We start from the raw sequence: 18,987 nt of genomic DNA on the forward strand, positions 1-18,987 counted from the left end.
GAAAGGTCTCTGTTACAGTACATCCTGTAGAGGAGTTACATAAGGAAAGGTCTCTGTTACATCCTGTAGATGAGTTACATAAGGAAAGGTCTCTGTTACAGTACATCCTGTAGAGGAGTTACATAAGGAAAGGTCTCTGTTACATCCTGTAGAGGAGTTACATAAGGAAAGGTCTCTGTTACATCCTGTAGAGGAGTTACATAAGGAAAGGTCTCTGTTACATCCTGTAGATGAGTTACATAAGGAAAGGTCTCTGTTACAGTACATCCTGTAGAGGACTTACGGCCCTGCTATACTATAGCCATCAGGCTGCCGGTATTGCCATGAGCTTTCAGCCATTGAGGAAATTCTTCCTTAATGAAAGCTGCTATACCGCCGTGTTGCGTCATGTCCAATGGAAGCGTCCAAGCTCAAGAATCAGAGGTACAATTCTCGATGGCTGTGTGTCGTGTGTTCATTCTATCTTGTGAATTTAAATAATGAGAAATAAAAGTTGATTTTGGTTGCATATGGCCTCCACTAGACACACCACTGGTTATTGTACTAAGATTTATAAAGTCAAGAAGCTACTAGCTAGAACAAACTCTCGCTAGCTAGCTACATTGACTATGTTCACAATGTAAACAAAAGCAACTTGAGTAATTAGAGGATCATTTAGCACTAGCAACAATTAGTACTTGCGAAAAACTGGAACCAAAGCCCAACCAGCTTTCACAGTCTCATGTCAAAATGAGACGTTCGTCCATGTTTCTCAAAATGTCACATTTCTAAGTTGTTCAATCATCACATTTTTAAGTGTTTAAGGTTAGACATTAACTCTAACTGGTTAAGGTTAGTTGTTATCTCTAACTGGTTAAGGTTAGTTGTTATCTCTAACTGGTTAAGGTTAGACATTATCTCTAACTGGTTAAGGTTAGTTGTTATCTCTAACTGGTTAAGGTTAGTTGTTATCTCTAACTGGTTAAGGTTAGTCATTATCTCTAACTGGTTAAGGTTAGTTGTTATCTCTAACTGGTTAAGGTTAGTTGTTATCTCTAACTGGTTAAGGTTAGACATTAACTCTAACTGGTTAAGGTTAGTTGTTATCTCTAACTGGTTAAGGTTAGTTGTTATCTCTAACTGGTTAAGGTTAGTCATTATCTCTAACTGGTTAAGGTTAGTTGTTATCTCTAACTGGTTAAGGTTAGTCGCTATCTCTAACTGGTTAAGGTTAGTTGTTATCTCTAACTGGTTAAGGTTAGTTGTTATCTCTAACTGGTTAAGGTTAGTTGTTATCTCTAACTGGTTAAGGTTAGTTGTTATCTCTAACTGGTTAAGGTTAGTTGTTATCTCTAACTGGTTAAGGTTAGTTGTTATCTCTAACTGGTTAAGGTTAGTCGCTATCTCTAACTGGTTAAGGTTAGTTGTTATCTCTAACTGGTTAAGGTTAGTCATTATCTCTAACTGGTTAAGGTTAGTCATTATCTCTAACTGGTTAAGGTTAGTTGTTATCTCTAACTGGTTAAGGTTAGTTGTTATCTCTAACTGGTTAAGGTTAGTTGTTATCTCTAACTGGTTAAGGTTAGTCATTATCTCTAACTGGTTAAGGTTAGTTGTTATCTCTAACTGGTTAAGGTTAGTTGTTATCTCTAACTGGTTAAGGTTAGTTGTTATCTCTAACTGGTTAAGGTTAGTTGTTATCTCTAACTGGTTAAGGTTAGTTGTTATCTCTAACTGGTTAAGGTTAGTCATTATCTCTAACTGGTTAAGGTTAGTCATTATCTCTAACTGGTTAAGGTTAGTTGTTATCTCTAACTGGTTAAGGTTAGTTGTTATCTCTAACTGGTTAAGGTTAGTCATTATCTCTAACTGGTTAAGGTTAGTTGTTATCTCTAACTGGTTAAGGTTAGTTGTTATCTCTAACTGGTTAAGGTTAGTCATTATCTCTAACTGGTTAAGGTTAGTCATTATCTCTAACTGGTTAAGGTTAGTCATTATCTCTAACTGGTTAAGGTTAGTTGTTATCTCTAACTGGTTAAGGTTAGTTGTTATCTCTAACTGGTTAAGGTTAGTCATTATCTCTAACTGGTTAAGGTTAGTCGTTATCTCTAACTGGTTAAGGTTAGTTGTTATCTCTAACTGGTTAAGGTTAGTTGTTATCTCTAACTGGTTAAGGTTAGTTGTTATCTCTAACTGGTTAAGGTTAGTTGTTATCTCTAACTGGTTAAGGTTAGTTGTTATCTCTAACTGGTTAAGGTTAGTTGTTATCTCTAACTGGTTAAGGTTAGTTGTTATCTCTAACTGGTTAAGGTTAGTTGTTATCTCTAACTGGTTAAGGTTAGTTGTTATCTCTAACTGGTTAAGGTTAGTTGTTATCTCTAACTGGTTAAGGTTAGTTGTTATCTCTAACTGGTTAAGGTTAGTTGTTATCTCTAACTGGTTAAGGTTAGTTGTTATCTCTAACTGGTTAAGGTTAGTCGTTATCTCTAACTGGTTAAGGTTAGTTGTTATCTCTAACTGGTTAAGGTTAGTTGTTATCTCTAACTGGTTAAGGTTAGTTGTTATCTCTAACTGGTTAAGGTTAGTTGTTATCTCTAACTGGTTAAGGTTAGTTGTTATCTCTAACTGGTTAAGGTTAGTTGTTATCTCTAACTGGTTAAGGTTAGTTGTTATCTCTAACTGGTTAAGGTTAGTTGTTATCTCTAACTGGTTAAGGTTAGTTGTTATCTCTAACTGGTTAAGGTTAGACGTTATCTCTAACTGGTTAAGGTTAGTTGTTATCTCTAACTGGTTAAGGTTAGTTGTTATCTCTAACTGGTTAAGGTTAGTTGTTATCTCTAACTGGTTAAGGTTAGTCATTATCTCTAACTGGTTAAGGTTAGACATTATCTCTAACTGGTTAAGGTTAGTTGTTATCTCTAACTGGTTAAGGTTAGACATTAACTCTAACTGGTTAAGGTTAGTTGTTATCTCTAACTGGTTAAGGTTAGACATTAACTCTAACTGGTTAAGGTTAGTTGTTATCTCTAACTGGTTAAGGTTAGACATTATCTCTAACTGGTTAAGGTTAGTTGTTATCTCTAACTGGTTAAGGTTAGACATTAACTCTAACTGGTTAAGGTTAGTTGTTATCTCTAACTGGTTAAGGTTAGTCATTATCTCTAACTGGTTAAGGTTAGTTGTTATCTCTAACTGGTTAAGGTTAGTCATTATCTCTAACTGGTTAAGGTTAGTTGTTATCTCTAACTGGTTAAGGTTAGTTGTTATCTCTAACTGGTTAAGGTTAGTTGTTATCTCTAACTGGTTAAGGTTAGTTGTTATCTCTAACTGGTTAAGGTTAGTCATTATCTCTAACTGGTTAAGGTAAGTCGTTATCTCTAACTGGTTAAGGTTAGTTGTTATCTCTAACTGGTTAAGGTAAGTCATTATCTCTAACTGGTTAAGGTTAGTTGTTATCTCTAACTGGTTAAGGTTAGTTGTTATCTCTAACTGGTTAAGGTTAGTTGTTATCTCTAACTGGTTAAGGTTAGTTGTTATCTCTAACTGGTTAAGGTTAGTCGTTATCTCTAACTGGTTAAGGTTAGTTGTTATCTCTAACTGGTTAAGGTAAGTCATTATCTCTAACTGGTTAAGGTAAGTCATTATCTCTAACTGGTTAAGGTTAGTTGTTATCTCTAACTGGTTAAGGTTAGTTGTTATCTCTAACTGGTTAAGGTTAGTTGTTATCTCTAACTGGTTAAGGTTAGTTGTTATCTCTAACTGGTTAAGGTTAGTTGTTATCTCTAACTGGTTAAGGTTAGTTGTTATCTCTAACTGGTTAAGGTTAGTCATTATCTCTAACTGGTTAAGGTTAGTTGTTATCTCTAACTGGTTAAGGTTAGTTGTTATCTCTAACTGGTTAAGGTTAGTTGTTATCTCTAACTGGTTAAGGTTAGTTGTTATCTCTAACTGGTTAAGGTTAGACATTAACTCTAACTGGTTAAGGTTAGTTGTTATCTCTAACTGGTTAAGGTAAGGGTTAAGGTTTGGGACCTTTTGAGTCAGACAGATGATTACACCATCCTCCATCCCCTTCCACAACACTCTGTCAAAACTGAAACCTTCCTGAAAAGGTAACAGCGCTCACTGTCGCCCCCCTAGTGGCCGGTTTCAACGTCATCTCCCGACGTCCTCAGACATGGATGGACGTTGAATACTGACTTCTTTAACGGGTGACTTGGCTACCAAAGCTGTTGTACTGACGCATAATGGATGAATATGGTACAGTAGGGGGACAATAGAGTAAAGTTCCTCTCCCCTCCGTTCCACACACACACTTACGGGGTCCTGAAAGTAGAGTTGGTAGTCAAAGATTGGCACAGTCTTCAGGAAGTTCATTGGATCCTTGGAGGGGTCCACAGGAAACAGAGGGGTGTTCAGAGAAGCTACCGCTCTACACACACACACACACACACACACACACACACCAGGTATTGGTTTAATTCTTTACTTTACCGTCTCAGGGAGTGTGTGTGCGCATGTGTGTGCGCATGTGTGTGTGTGGATGTGTGTGTGTTAAGGTTTCCACATACCTAACGTGGGTAGATCTATCTACACGCGTGTGTGCTCTTGGGTGGAGTCAGATGTTTGGGGGGGGGGGCAACGTATTCCTTTTGTAACATAATAGCCTTGCCGGTCCATGTGTTCCTAAACCCCCCCAATAGCAACATACACAAGGGGGCGATAGCAGAGATTTCCTTGATGTCTTCCCATTTGTGGTAAAAGCAAATAGGAATCAAATCAAAAACATCACCACTGTTAGCTAATTTCAATGAAAACCAACTGCCTATTGAATAATAGCTACAAGTTTAGGTTTGTTTTACATGACCTTGTTTGGTGCCTGGCAGTAGGCTGTAGGCTACTCCGCTAGCAGCTTGCAAGCTAGCTGGCTAAAAAACAGCAAGCAAACTAGTCTTTTAGTTTCCCCCATGTGAAATAATCCCATTTATAAATGTAATAATATGCCCTGGTAAATATTTCTATACTTGCCAGTGTAACCTACAACATTATCGCAGTTTAACATGCTGCTTGAATATATTCGCCCCCCCCCAATATTAGCTAAAAATAGAACGCCATCATTTATGCGGTCAGAGAAAAATCACATGGCTTGAGGCTGTTTTTAGGTAGTTAATCAGGTAGTTATTTTAATACTAAACAAAATACCTTCGTTTAGAAGTTCCATTTTCAACCAAAGTGAGTTTGGTGATAAAATACAAAGCTCCACACTACTCAACGCGGCCCCCGCCGCCGCGGAAGGAATTGTGCAGTCCGTAAGAATATTTGAGTGGAATAAAAAAAAACAAATCATGTGGCAGGACTACGCCCATTTTTATGCCGTAAAACGACATTCACATACTCCGTTTGCGCTGCGTTTGCGTAAGGTGTTTAGACCCCTTTAGTCTACCTGACTCTCTCTGGATGACACCGGGCCATGTTCCAGACCACAACTCCACCCCAATCATGACCAACCAGAGTCACCTGGGGAATACCCTGAGAGAGAGAGAGACAGGGTGAGAGAGACAGAGCGAGAGAGAGAGACAGGGCGAGAGAGACAGAGCGAGAGAGACAGAGCAAGAGAGAGAGACAGGGCGAGAGAGAGAGACAGGGCGAGAGAGAGAGAGAGAGAGAGCGAGAGAGCGAGAGAGCGAGAGAGCGAGAGCGAGAGAGAGAGAGAGAGAGAGAGAGAGAGAGAGAGAGACAGAGAGACAGAGAGACAGAGAGACAGAGAGACAGAGAGACAGAGAGACAGGGCGAGAGAGACAGGGCGAGAGAGACAGAGCGAGAGAGACAGAGCGAGAGAGAGAGACAGGGCGAGAGAGACAGAGCGAGAGAGAGAGACAGGGCGAGAGAGAGAGAGCGAGAGAGAGAGACAGGGCGAGAGAGAGAGACAGGGCGAGAGAGACAGGGCGAGAGAGAGAGACAGGGCGAGAGAGACAGAGCGAGAGAGAGAGACAGGGCGAGAGAGACAGAGAGAGAGAGAGAGACAGAGAGAGAGAGAGAGACAGGGCGAGAGAGACAGAGAGAGAGACAGAGAGAGAGACAGAGACAGGGCGAGAGAGAGAGAGAGAGAGAGAGAGAGAGAGAGAGAGAGACAGAGCGAGAGAGAGAGAGACAGAGCAAGAGAGACAGAGAGAGAGACAGAGCGAGAGAGAGAGAGACAGAGCAAGAGAGACAGAGCGAGAGACAGGGAGACAGAGCGACAGGGAGATAGAGAGAGACAGAGCAAGAGAGAGACAGAGCAAGAGAGAGACAGAGCAAGAGAGAGACAGAGCAAGAGACAGACAGAGCAAGAGACAGACAGAGCAAGAGACAGACAGAGCAAGAGAGAGACAGAGCAAGAGAGAGACAGAGCAAGAGAGAGAGACAGAGCAAGAGAGAGAGACAGAGCAAGAGAGAGAGACAGAGCAAGAGAGAGAGACAGAGCAAGAGAGAGAGACAGAGCAAGAGAGAGACAGAGCAAGAGAGAGAGACAGAGCAAGAGAGAGAGACAGAGCAAGAGAGAGAGAGAGAGCAAGAGAGAGAGAGAGAGCAAGAGAGAGAGAGAGAGAGAGAGAGAGAGAGACACAGAGCAAGAGAGAGAGACAGAGCGAGAGAGAGAGACAGAGCGAGAGAGAGAGAGAGAGAGAGAGAGAGAGAGAGGGCGTTAAAGGAAGCGTTGAGCTCTTCCTGTAGCATCACACCGCCCATGTGGAGACTAATATTTCACCCTGATAGCTTAACATACACAGGGCTGATTATTGGGAGTGGACTCACCATTTTGTCCATGAAAGTCACAAGATCCTACAACAGAGATAAGAACATACAGAAAACCATTACAATCATGTCAAGGATAGACAGGGGATGTTTTGTTCGTATGTAAGTGTGTACTTTACCTGGCAGATCTGTTCCTGTGAGTACTCCTCTATGTCTAGAGAGAGAGAACGTATGGGAGAGGAAAGAGAAAGTGTTATTGAAATTGAATAAATCAATCTTGGTCTGTAATAATGACGGTGTTCCTATTGTGTTTGACACTACAGTCCCCCAACAGCAGGGAGACGGAGAAACCAGGCTTTAATCTGTTCAACTAACCAGCAGGGAGATGGAGAAACCAGGCTTTAATCTGTTCAACTAACCAGCAGGGAGACGGAGAAACCAGGCTTTAATCTGTTCAACTAACCAGCAGGGAGACGGAGAAACCAGGCTTTAATCTGTTCAACTAACAGCAGGGAGGTGGAGAAACCAGGCTTTAATCTGTTCAACTAACAGCAGGGAGACAGAGAAACCAGGCTTTAATCTGTTCAACTAACCAGCAGGGAGACGAAGAAACCAGGCTTCAATCTGTTCAACTAACAGCAGGGAGACGGAGAAACCAGGCTTTAATCTGTTCAACTAACCAGCAGGGAGAGGGAGAAACCAGGCTTTAATCTGTTCAACTAACCAGCAGGGAGACGGAGAAACCAGGCTTTAATCTGTTCAACTAACCAGCAGGGAGACGGAGAAACCAGGCTTTAATCTGTTCAACTAACAGCAGGGAGACGGAGAAACCAGGCTTTAATCTGTTCAACTAACAGCAGGGAGACGGAGAAACCAGGCTTTAATCTGTTCAACTAACAGCAGGGAGACGGAGAAACCAGGCTTTAATCTGTTCAACTAACAGCAGGGAGACGGAGAAACCAGGCTTTAATCTGTTCAACTAACCAGCAGGGAGACGGAGAAACCAGGCTTTAATCTGTTCAACTAACCAGCAGGGAGACGGAGAAACCAGGCTTTAATCTGTTCAACTAACAGCAGGGAGACGGAGAAACCAGGCTTTAATCTGCTCAACTAACAGCAGGGAGACAGAGAAACCAGACTTTAATCTGTTCAACTAACCAGCAGGGAGATGGAAAAACCAGGCTTTAATCTGTTCAACTAACAGCAGGGAGACGGAGAAACCAGGCTTTAATCTGTTCAACTAACAGCAGGGAGACGGAGAAACCAGGCTTTAATCTGTTCAACTAACAGCAGGGAGACGGAGAAACCAGGCTTTAATCTGTTCAACTAACAGCAGGGAGACGGAGAAACCAGGCTTTAATCTGTTCAACTAACAGCAGGGAGACAGAGAAACCAGGCTTTAATCTGTTCAACTAACCAGCAGGGAGATGGAAAAACCAGGTTTTAATCTGTTCAACTAACAGCAGGGAGACGGAGAAACCAGGCTTTAATCTGTTCAACTAACAGCAGGGAGGTGGAGAAACCAGGCTTTAATCTGTTCAACTAACCAGCAGGGAGATGGAGAAACCAGGCTTTAATCTGTTCAACTAACAGCAGGGAGACGGAGAAACCAGGCTTTAATCTGTTCAACTAACAGCAGGGAGACGGAGAAACCAGGCTTTAATCTGTTCAACTAACAGCAGGGAGACGGAGAAACCAGGCTTTAATCTGTTCAACTAACCAGCAGGGAGACGGAGAAACCAGGCTTTAATCTGTTCAACTAACCAGCAGGGAGGTGGAGAAACCAGGCTTTAATCTGTTCAACTAACAGCAGGGAAACGGAGAAACCAGGCTTTAATCTGTTCAACTAACCAGCAGGGAGACGGAGAAACCAGGCTTTAATCTGTTCAACTAACAGCAAGGAGACGGAGAAACCAGGCTTTAATCTGTTCAACTAACAGCAGGGATATGGAGAAACCAGGCTTTAATCTGTTCAACTAACAGCAGGGAGACGGAGAAACCAGGCTTTAATCTGTTCAACTAACAGCAAGGAGACAGAGAAACCAGGCTTTAATCTGTTCAGCTAATAGCAGGGAGACAGAGAAACCAGGCTTTAATCTGTTCAACTAACAGCAGGGAGACGGAGAAACCAGGCTTTAATCTGTTCAACTAACCAGCAGGGAGACGGAGAAACCAGGCTTTAATCTGTTCAACTAACAGCAGGGAGACGGAGAAACCAGGCTTTAATCTGTTCAACTAACCAGCAGGGAGACGGAGAAACCAGGCTTTAATCTGTTCAACTAACCAGCAGGGAGACGGAGAAACCAGGCTTTAATCTGTTCAACTAACCAGCAGGGAGACGGAGAAACCAGGCTTTAATCTGTTCAACTAACAGCAGGGAGACGGAGAAACCAGGCTTTAATCTGTTCAACTAACAGCAGGGAGACGGAGAAACCAGGCTTTAATCTGTTCAACTAACAGCAGGGAGACGGAGAAACCAGGCTTTAATCTGTTCAACTAACAGCAGGGAGACAGAGAAACCAGGCTTTAATCTGTTCAACTAACCAGCAGGGAGATGGAAAAACCAGGTTTTAATCTGTTCAACTAACAGCAGGGAGACGGAGAAACCAGGCTTTAATCTGTTCAACTAACAGCAGGGAGGTGGAGAAACCAGGCTTTAATCTGTTCAACTAACCAGCAGGGAGATGGAGAAACCAGGCTTTAATCTGTTCAACTAACAGCAGGGAGACGGAGAAACCAGGCTTTAATCTGTTCAACTAACAGCAGGGAGACGGAGAAACCAGGCTTTAATCTGTTCAACTAACAGCAGGGAGACGGAGAAACCAGGCTTTAATCTGTTCAACTAACCAGCAGGGAGACGGAGAAACCAGGCTTTAATCTGTTCAACTAACCAGCAGGGAGGTGGAGAAACCAGGCTTTAATCTGTTCAACTAACAGCAGGGAAACGGAGAAACCAGGCTTTAATCTGTTCAACTAACCAGCAGGGAGACGGAGAAACCAGGCTTTAATCTGTTCAACTAACAGCAAGGAGACGGAGAAACCAGGCTTTAATCTGTTCAACTAACAGCAGGGATATGGAGAAACCAGGCTTTAATCTGTTCAACTAACAGCAGGGAGACGGAGAAACCAGGCTTTAATCTGTTCAACTAACAGCAAGGAGACAGAGAAACCAGGCTTTAATCTGTTCAGCTAATAGCAGGGAGACAGAGAAACCAGGCTTTAATCTGTTCAACTAACAGCAGGGAGACGGAGAAACCAGGCTTTAATCTGTTCAACTAACCAGCAGGGAGACGGAGAAACCAGGCTTTAATCTGTTCAACTAACAGCAGGGAGACGGAGAAACCAGGCTTTAATCTGTTCAACTAACCAGCAGGGAGACGGAGAAACCAGGCTTTAATCTGTTCAACTAACCAGCAGGGAGACGGAGAAACCAGGCTTTAATTTGTTCAACTAACCAGCAGGGAGACAGAGAAACCAGGCTTTAATCTGTTCAACTAACCAGCAGGGAGACGGAGAAACCAGGCTTTAATCTGTTCAACTAACAGCAGGGAGATGGAGAAACCAGGCTTTAATCTGTTCAACTAACAGCAGGGAGACGGAGAAACCAGGCTTTAAACTGTTCAACTAACAGCAGGGAGACGGAGAAACCAGGCTTTAATCTGTTCAACTAACCAGCAGGGAGACGGAGAAACCAGGCTTTAATCTGTTCAACTAACAGCAGGGAGACGGAGAAACCAGGCTTTAATCTGTTCAACTAACCAGCAGGGAGACGGAGAAACCAGGCTTTAATCTGTTCAACTAACCAGCAGGGAGACGGAGAAACCAGGCTTTAATCTGTTCAACTAACCAGCAGGGAGGTGGAGAAACCAGGCTTTAATCTGTTCAACTAACAGCAGGGAGGTGGAGAAACCAGGCTTTAATCTGTTCAACTAACAGCAGGGAGGTGGAGAAACCAGGCTTTAATCTGTTCAACTAACCAGCAGGGAGATGGAGAAACCAGGCTTTAATCTGTTCAACTAACAGCAGGGATACGGAGAAACCAGGCTTTAATCTGTTCAACTAACAGCAGGGAGACGGAGAAACCAGGCTTTAATCTGTTCAACTAACCAGCAGGGAGACGGAGAAACCAGGCTTTAATCTGTTCAACTAACCAGCAGGGAGGTGGAGAAACCAGGCTTTAATCTGTTCAACTAACCAGCAGGGAGACGGAGAAACCAGGCTTTAATCTGTTCAACTAACCAGCAGGGAGACGGAGAAACCAGGCTTTAATCTGTTCAACTAACAGCAGGGAGATGGAGAAACCAGGCTTTAATCTGTTCAACTATCCAGCAGGGAGACGGAGAAACCAGGCTTTAATCTGTTCAACTAACCAGCAGGGAGGTGGAGAAACCAGGCTTTAATCTGTTCAACTAACAGCAGGGAGACGGAGAAACCAGGCTTTAATCTGTTCAACTAACAGCAGGGAGACGGAGAAACCAGGCTTTAATCTGTTCAACTAACAGCAGGGAGACGGAGAAACCAGGCTTTAATCTGTTCAACTAACCAGCAGGGAGACAGAGAAACCAGGCTTTAATCTGTTCAACTAACAGCAGGGAGACGGAGAAACCAGGCTTTAATCTGTTCAACTAACCAGCAGGGAGGCGGAGAAACCAGGCTTTAATCTGTTCAACTAACAGCAGGGAGGTGGAGAAACCAGGCTTTAATCTGTTCAACTAACCAGCAGGGAGACGGAGAAACCAGGCTTTAATCTGTTCAACTAACCAGCAGGGAGACGGAGAAACCAGGCTTTAATCTGTTCAACTAACCAGCAGGGAGACGGAGAAACCAGGCTTTAATCTGTTCAACTAACCAGCAGGGAGATGGAGAAACCAGGCTTTAATCTGTTCAACTAACAGCAGGGAGACGGAGAAACCAGGCTTTAATCTGTTCAACTAACCAGCGGGGAGACAGAGAAACCAGGCTTTAATCTGTTCAACTAACAGCAGGGAGACAGAGAAACCAGGCTTTAATCTGTTCAACTAACAGCAGGGAGGTGGAGAAACCAGGCTTTAATCTGTTCAACTAACCAGCAGGGAGATGGAGAAACCAGGCTTCAATCTGTTCAACTAACAGCAGGGAGACAGAGAAACCAGGCTTCAATCTGTTCAACTAACAGCAGGGAGACGGAGAAACCAGGCTTTAATCTGTTCAACTAACAGCAGACTAAACTTAAACTGTAAAACCATGGAACGAGACATTGTCAGTAAACCCTGTACGTGTCGACAGTCACATAACTGTACTTCTCTAGCGTGAGAAAGGAAAGATAGAGGGTATAAAGGAGGAAGGAAGGTGCCACACACAGCACTTCTCATTAAGATGGGTGTCCAGTCAGGTCACTCCAGTCAGGTCACTCCAGTCAGGTCACTCCAGACCCTACTCCAGTCAGGTCACTCCAGCCAGGTCACTCCAGCCAGGTCACTCCAGTCAGGTCACTCCAGACCCTACTCCAGTCAGGTCACTCCAGCCAGGTCACTCCAGACCCTACTCCAGTCAGGTCACTCCAGACCCTACTCCAGTCAGGTCACTCCAGCCAGGTCACTCCAGTTACTTAAGTCACTCCAATTAATTAAGTCATAATTCAATTTACTATATACATATAGACAATGTTCACACACACTCTAACCTGGTGGAGCTGTAGACTGTCCATAGCCCTTCATGTCCAGAGATAAGACTCTAAACCCTGCATCAGCTAGAGCTGGAATCTGAGAGAGAGAGAGAGGTGTGTGAGTGAGTAGTCGTGTGTGTGAGTAGTCGTGTGTGTGAGTAGTCGTGTGTGTGTGTGTGTGTGTGTGTGTGTGTGTGTGTGTGTGTGTGTGTGTGTGTGTGTGTGTGTGTGTGTGTGTGTGTGTGTGTGTGTGTGTGTACCTGGTATCTCCATGAGTACCAACTCTCAGGGAAGCCATGACACAGCATGACTGGAGGCCCCGTCCCCATCTCCACATAGTGCAGCTTTACCCTGGGCTAGAGAGAGAGAAACAGAGACACAGAGCGAGAGAGACAGAGCGAGAGAGACAGAGCGAGAGAGACAGAGCGAGAGAGACAGACAGAGAGAGAGACAGAGAGAGAGACAGAGAGAGAGACAGAGAGAGAGAGACAGAGAGAGAGAGACAGAGATACAGAGACAGAGAGAGAGAGAGAGAGAGAGAGAGAGAGAGAGAGAGCAAGAGAGAGAGAGACAGACGGGGGGGGGGGGGGGGGGGGTTGAGTGAGTTCTTCAATAAAGTAATACCATTGTGTAATCATGTATACGCTTTCTGCTACATACAGCATTGTGTTGTTACCTTGATGGTGATATAGCCATGAGAGACCTCCTCTGGGTGGCAAGAGGCTGGGTAGCTTTCCCCTGTTACGACCTGGAACACACACACACACACACACACACACACACACAACAACAACAACAAAACCAACATTGAATAATAGGCTACTTGATTGATTCCCAGAGGAAATGTAAATTATAGACATAAACGGGAATATTATCTATCTGCTAATCAGCCCTCAGAACGGACTTTCCTGAAATCACCAGAACATTTGAAATACAAGAATACATTTAAAAAAAGGGTTTGGAATACTGCAGCTGGCTAATGTATCAGGGAAGTCCGCGATGACACGTTTACTTTAAATCTGAAAAATAACCATCACATTCTCACAGACATTGTGACGGACAAGAAAAGTTACAACATATCATTGTGTGTGTGTTACCTGTACTCCAGTGAAGGCCTCTACTTGTTTCAGAGCTTCCGGCAGGTCCTTCACCAGAACAGCTGTCATCCCTACTGCCTCTGCTGCTCCTACCCCCTCCTCATCATCACCCAACCACAGAGCCTGAAATACAGACTGACAGGTCAGCTGTGCACTCACAACACATGGAGCACAGATGAGAGACCAGGGCCGGCTCCAGGCATAAGTAACATAAGCGGTTTCATAGGGGTGCCAGGCCACTAGGGGGCCCCTGAAACCCACCTCCAAAAAAAGTTTTTTGTTTTAGAATTGAGAGTTAGAGTTTGAAGTTCAAAAATGTGGTTGTGCATCAGCTATTTTTTGTCTGACCACACTGTAAATGGCCCTGCCTCCATGAACCCGCTTCTGACTGGGCTTGAGCCAAGGTCCTCTACCTCGCCAACACAGGTGACCACCCGCTTGACAACGTACAAACACACAGGTGACCACCCGCTTGACAACGTACAAACACACAGGTGATCACCCGCTTGACAACGTACAAACACACAGGTGACCACCCGCTTGACAACGTACAAACACACAGGTGACCACCCGCTTAACAACGTACAAACACACAGGTGACCACCCGCTTGACAACGTACAAACACAGGTGACCACCCGCTTGACAACGTACAAACACACAGGTGATCACCCGCTTGACAACGTACAAACACACAGGTGACCACCCGCTTGACAACGTACAAACACACAGGTGACCACCCGCTTGACAACGTACAAACACACAGGTGACCACCCGCTTGACAACGTACAAACACACAGGTGACCACCCGCTTGACAACGTACAAACACACAGGTGACCACCCGCTTGACAACGTACAAACACACAGGTGACCACCCGCTTGACAACGTACAAACACACAGGTGACCACCCGCATGACAACGTACAAACACACAGGTGACCACCCGCTTGACAACGTACAAACACACAGGTGACCCACCTGCTTGACAACATACAAACCAGTTGAGCTACAGAAAAGGATTTGAATTGGATAGCACCAACATTTAGCTGTGGAGTGAGCTTACAACACATTCTGAACTCTGTTACACAGATAACTTCCTGTTGTTAATGACACAATAGCTGAGAGCAACTCTACACAGGGAGGTCAGATAAGGATTTCTAGTGGTGTAAACGGTGTAAACTGATATGTATAAACGGAGGTTTTAGGAATGTGCATGTAAGGAATGTAACAGCTTCTCGATGAGAGGTGGAAGCTGGACATTGTTTCAGTATGTATCTCTATGGGAGTTGCAGTATGTATCTCTATGGGAGTTGCAGTATGTATCTGTATGGGAGTTGCAGTATGTATCTGTATGGGAGTTGCAGTATGTATCTCTATGGGAGTTGCAGTATGTATCTCTATGGGAGTTGCAGTATGTATCTCTATGGGAGTTGCAGTATGTATCTCTATGGGAGTTGCAGTATGTATCTCTATGGGAGTTGCAGTATGTATCTCTATGGGAGTTGCAGTATGTATCTGTATGGGAGTTGCAGTATGTATCTCTATGGGAGTTGCAGTATGTATCTCTATGGGAGTTGCAGTATGTATCTCTATGGGAGTTGCAGTATGTATCTCTATGGGAGTTGCAGTATGTATCTGTATGGGAGTTGCAGTATGTATCTGTATGGGAGTTGCAGTATGTATCTCTATGGGAGTTGCAGTATGTATCTCTATGGGAGTTGCAGTATGTATCTCTATGGGAGTTGCAGTATGTATCTGTATGGGAGTTGCAGTATGTATCTCTATGGGAGTTGCAGTATGTATCTCTATGGGAGTTGCAGTATGTATCTCTATGGGAGTTGCAGTATGTATCTCTATGGGAGTTGCAGTATGTATCTCTATGGGAGTTGCAGTATGTATCTCTATGGGAGTTGCAGTATGTTACTCTTGTGACTCCCAAGACATTGATGTCAGGATGTCGATCTCTACCTCTCTGGGAGAACTGCCGGTAGGCCTTAGTGTGTGTGTGTGTGTGTGTGTGTGTGTGTGCGTGTGCGTGTGCGCGCAGTGTGTGTGTGCAAGCGTGCCAGTATGTGTATATACCTGTTTCGGAGGCACTCCCAGCTGTGTGAGAGCGGAGGTGAACAGGTCGGTCTCTGGGACCCTGAGGCCTGTACGACAGGACTGTAGTACCACGTCAAAATGGCCGCCCAGCAGAGAGAGGAGCCGGCCAGAGCTATCTCCACTCCCACTGTCATCCACCCACTGGTTGGCCAACACGCCTGTCAATAACCCTGACAGACAACACAAGGAAGCGGGACATGGCATGTGACCTTAGACTGTACAATGTGAACTGTGTATCAGGTGTGTGTGTGTGTGTGTGTGTGTGTGTTACCTTGTCTGCGGAGTGTAGCTACAGTCTGCAGAATGTGTTTGTTGATGGTGGTTGAGTCTCTGAGTTCCTCTAACAGGCTCTTCACAGAGAACCCAGCAGGAAGACTGACCTTCTGGTCTGATGCTGCACTCACACACTCTGCATCAAGCTCTGGGATCATCTACACAGTGGTAGACACACACACACACACAATGACTTGTTGCCACTTGTCACATGTCATGTAAGGTGACGCAAGAATTTCCATGGAAGGCCCATTTCAATAGAAGGACCACATTTCAATAGAAGACCACATTTCAACAGAAGGACCACATTTCAATAGAAGGACCACATTTCAATAGAAGGACCACATTTCAATAGAAGGACCACATTTCAATAGAAGGACCACATTTCAATAGAAGGACCACATTTCAATAGAAGACCACATTTCAATAGAAGGACCACATTTCAATAGAAGACCACATTTCAACAGAAGGACCACATTTCAATAGAAGACCACATTTCAATAGAAGACCACATTTCAACAGAAGGACCACATTTCAATAGAAGACCACATTTCAACAGAAGACCACATTTCAATAGAAGGACCACATTTCAACAGAAGACCACATTTCAATAGAAGGACCACATTTCAATAGAAGGACCACAGTTCAATAGAAGGACCACATTTCAATAGAAGGACCACATTTCAATAGAAGGACCACATTTCAATAGAAGGACCACATTTCAATAGAAGGACCACATTTCAATAGAAGGACCACATTTCAATAGAAGGACCACATTTCAATAGAAGACCACATTTCAACAGAAGGACCACATTTCAATAGAAGACCACATTTCAATAGAAGCACCACATTTCAATAGAAGGACCACATTTCCATGGATTATAATATACATAGACTAAACTATTTCTGCTGTGTCATGTTTGTACCAGTTCTAGGGGTCATTGAGGAACCAATGTTTGAGGTGGCAGGTAGCCTAGTGGTTAGAGCATTGGGTCAGTAACTGAAGGCTCGCTAGGTCAAATCCCAGAGCCGACAAGGTAAAAATCTGTTGTTCTGCCCCTGAACAAGGCATTTAACCCACTGTTCCTAGCCCGTCATTGTAAATAAGAACTTGTTCTTAACTGACTTGCCTAGTAAAATAAAAATCAAGATCTTGAACTTTTAGAGTTAACAGCTTGGCAACGAAGTTCTGACCATGTTGGTAGTTTGAATGTGACGTTATTTGTCTGTGTAGGCTGTCTGTGTAGGCTGTCTGTGTAGGCTGTCTGTGTAGGTTGCCTGTGTAGGTTGCCTGTGTAGGCTGTCTGTGTAGGCTGCCTGTGTAGGCTGCCTGTGTAAAAGGCAATTTATGCTTGATCTGTAAATGTGGTTGTATACGTCGTTTGTATGGTGTGATGCAATTACGGAACCTCCAGAGTCATGCAGAGGCCAAACTGAGCTCCATACCGCATCCCCGTGCGCCTCAACTTCTGCAACAATGTGGAGGGCTCCTTATAGCTCTGCATTGACATGATTGGTTGATGGTAGGTGAAGGCGGGAGGTTCTGTATCAACACAAACTCACTTCCTAGACAAGGTCCTTGACAACAGCTCTGCGCAGGACGTACGGATGCCCTGACTTAATGCAGAGGCCGTATCACCGTAAATGCAGATGGTCGGATTGACCATGTAGCGTCTTTAACTCACCTGAGAGAGTGTGAGTTTGCCCCTCTCTGCGCGTCCCATGGCGCTGTGCTTGTCAGTCACCACCTTCTTCAGAAAACCACTAAAACAGAACATAAGCATTGATTTACACACCACACCACGTATTGCGGGTTTGACTTATTAGTTGTTAAGTTTAATATTACATGTAACAATCGGCGTATACAACATCTCATACCACACACACACACACACACAATCTGTCTGTCTGTCTGGGAGTTTAGAGTCATTCTAGATGGATTTCTTTAAAAAATTAAAAAATACATATTCCCTTCCATTCAGTCCATGTAATAGGAGGCTACTGGGGACGTAGGGTAGTAGGGGGTAACTGCCCCCTCCCCCTGTAATTCACATAAAGACCACAAGATGTCACCAAATTATTTCCCCAACACTTTCCCTGGCTGTCACTGTTCTTGCTGAACAAAATAGTTCCTCTGTGTCATCACAACTTTTGGAGATATTTCAACAAAACGATTTTGTGGAAGTTCATCTACTTTTTGCAATTAAAAAAAAAGTTGTAGATATATTCTAACAATGAAGTTAGATCTATATATACAGCTCTGGAAAAAAAACATGAGACAACTGCAAAATTATCAGTTTCTCTGGTTTTACTATTTATAGGTATGTGTTTGGGTAAAATGAACATGTTTGTTTTATTCTATAAACTACTTACAGCATTTCTCCCGAATAAAAATGTAATTTGGAGCATTTATAATTTATAGTTAAATAAAGGTTAAACAAAAAAATCGCCAATGTCATGGTTAGCAGATGTTATTGCGAATATAGGGAAATGCTTGTACTTCTAGTTCCGACAGTGCAGCAATATCTAACAAGTAATATCTAACAATTCTTTGGTCAAACTGAGATTTCAGTAACAAAATCACCGTTCTGTTGTCGTGTAACCAAATGTTGATTATTCCCGAACATGCGCATAACTAACTGATGTTTCAGTGTCCGTCAGTACGCGCTGAACAATGCATGAGATTCAGTTTGCACTATATCTCACCGCTGAAAAAAAGATTTGATTCATACCTGGGGAGTTTGAGGTTTTCTTCGAATTTGAGGAAAACTTCTGCAGGTCTGGGAGAAACAACGACCCCCCACAGGTTGAACAAAACTGCTTTCTTGGTCGCCATGTCATCGATCTCTCTGTCCGGGGGAGTCTCTACTGGGGACAGGGGAGTTGGGGGACTAAGTGAAACTCTGACCCACTGAAAACAATTTATGTAGCATAAAGACAAGTGTTGTAATAGTGGGCTATCGCTACACAACTCCTCCCCTAAATTAGTCGATGCGTTCCAGGTCGTCATTATTGTAGTCGTGCTGCTGCGCACATGATAAACTGTTACTGTAAAGGTGTAAATAAAGTATGTTCAATTCCTGCATAAAATGGGTAAATACGCCACCTCCTGTCAGATTGGTGTGTTTACGTTGTATAATGCACTCAGTGGTAAAAGTAT

The 18,987-nt window shown here is 43.6% G+C and overlaps 1 protein-coding gene across 1 annotated transcript in view; it reads right to left on the reverse strand.

Moving 5' to 3' along the window:
* LOC129813226 (bifunctional epoxide hydrolase 2-like) overlaps positions 1 to 18,761 on the reverse strand; it is a 24,444-nt gene extending 5,683 nt beyond the window's left edge. Inside the window, exons 1-12 of the mRNA XM_055865515.1 lie at positions 18,560 to 18,761; positions 17,513 to 17,591; positions 15,826 to 15,985; positions 15,534 to 15,724; positions 13,453 to 13,575; positions 13,032 to 13,103; positions 12,616 to 12,711; positions 12,374 to 12,452; positions 6,891 to 6,925; positions 6,772 to 6,798; positions 5,423 to 5,508; positions 4,300 to 4,411 (exon numbers count right to left, since the gene is read on the reverse strand). Coding sequence (XP_055721490.1) covers positions 4,300 to 4,411; positions 5,423 to 5,508; positions 6,772 to 6,798; positions 6,891 to 6,925; positions 12,374 to 12,452; positions 12,616 to 12,711; positions 13,032 to 13,103; positions 13,453 to 13,575; positions 15,534 to 15,724; positions 15,826 to 15,985; positions 17,513 to 17,591; positions 18,560 to 18,663 — 1,164 coding nt within the window. The 5' untranslated portion in view covers positions 18,664 to 18,761. The remainder of the gene's footprint in view (positions 1 to 4,299; positions 4,412 to 5,422; positions 5,509 to 6,771; positions 6,799 to 6,890; positions 6,926 to 12,373; positions 12,453 to 12,615; positions 12,712 to 13,031; positions 13,104 to 13,452; positions 13,576 to 15,533; positions 15,725 to 15,825; positions 15,986 to 17,512; positions 17,592 to 18,559) is intronic.
* Positions 18,762 to 18,987: the final 226 nt, after the last annotated feature.

Source organism: Salvelinus fontinalis, chromosome 16 (genome assembly GCF_029448725.1).
Source record: "Salvelinus fontinalis isolate EN_2023a chromosome 16, ASM2944872v1, whole genome shotgun sequence".
In the NCBI taxonomy this organism is placed as follows: Eukaryota; Metazoa; Chordata; class Actinopteri; order Salmoniformes; family Salmonidae; genus Salvelinus; species Salvelinus fontinalis.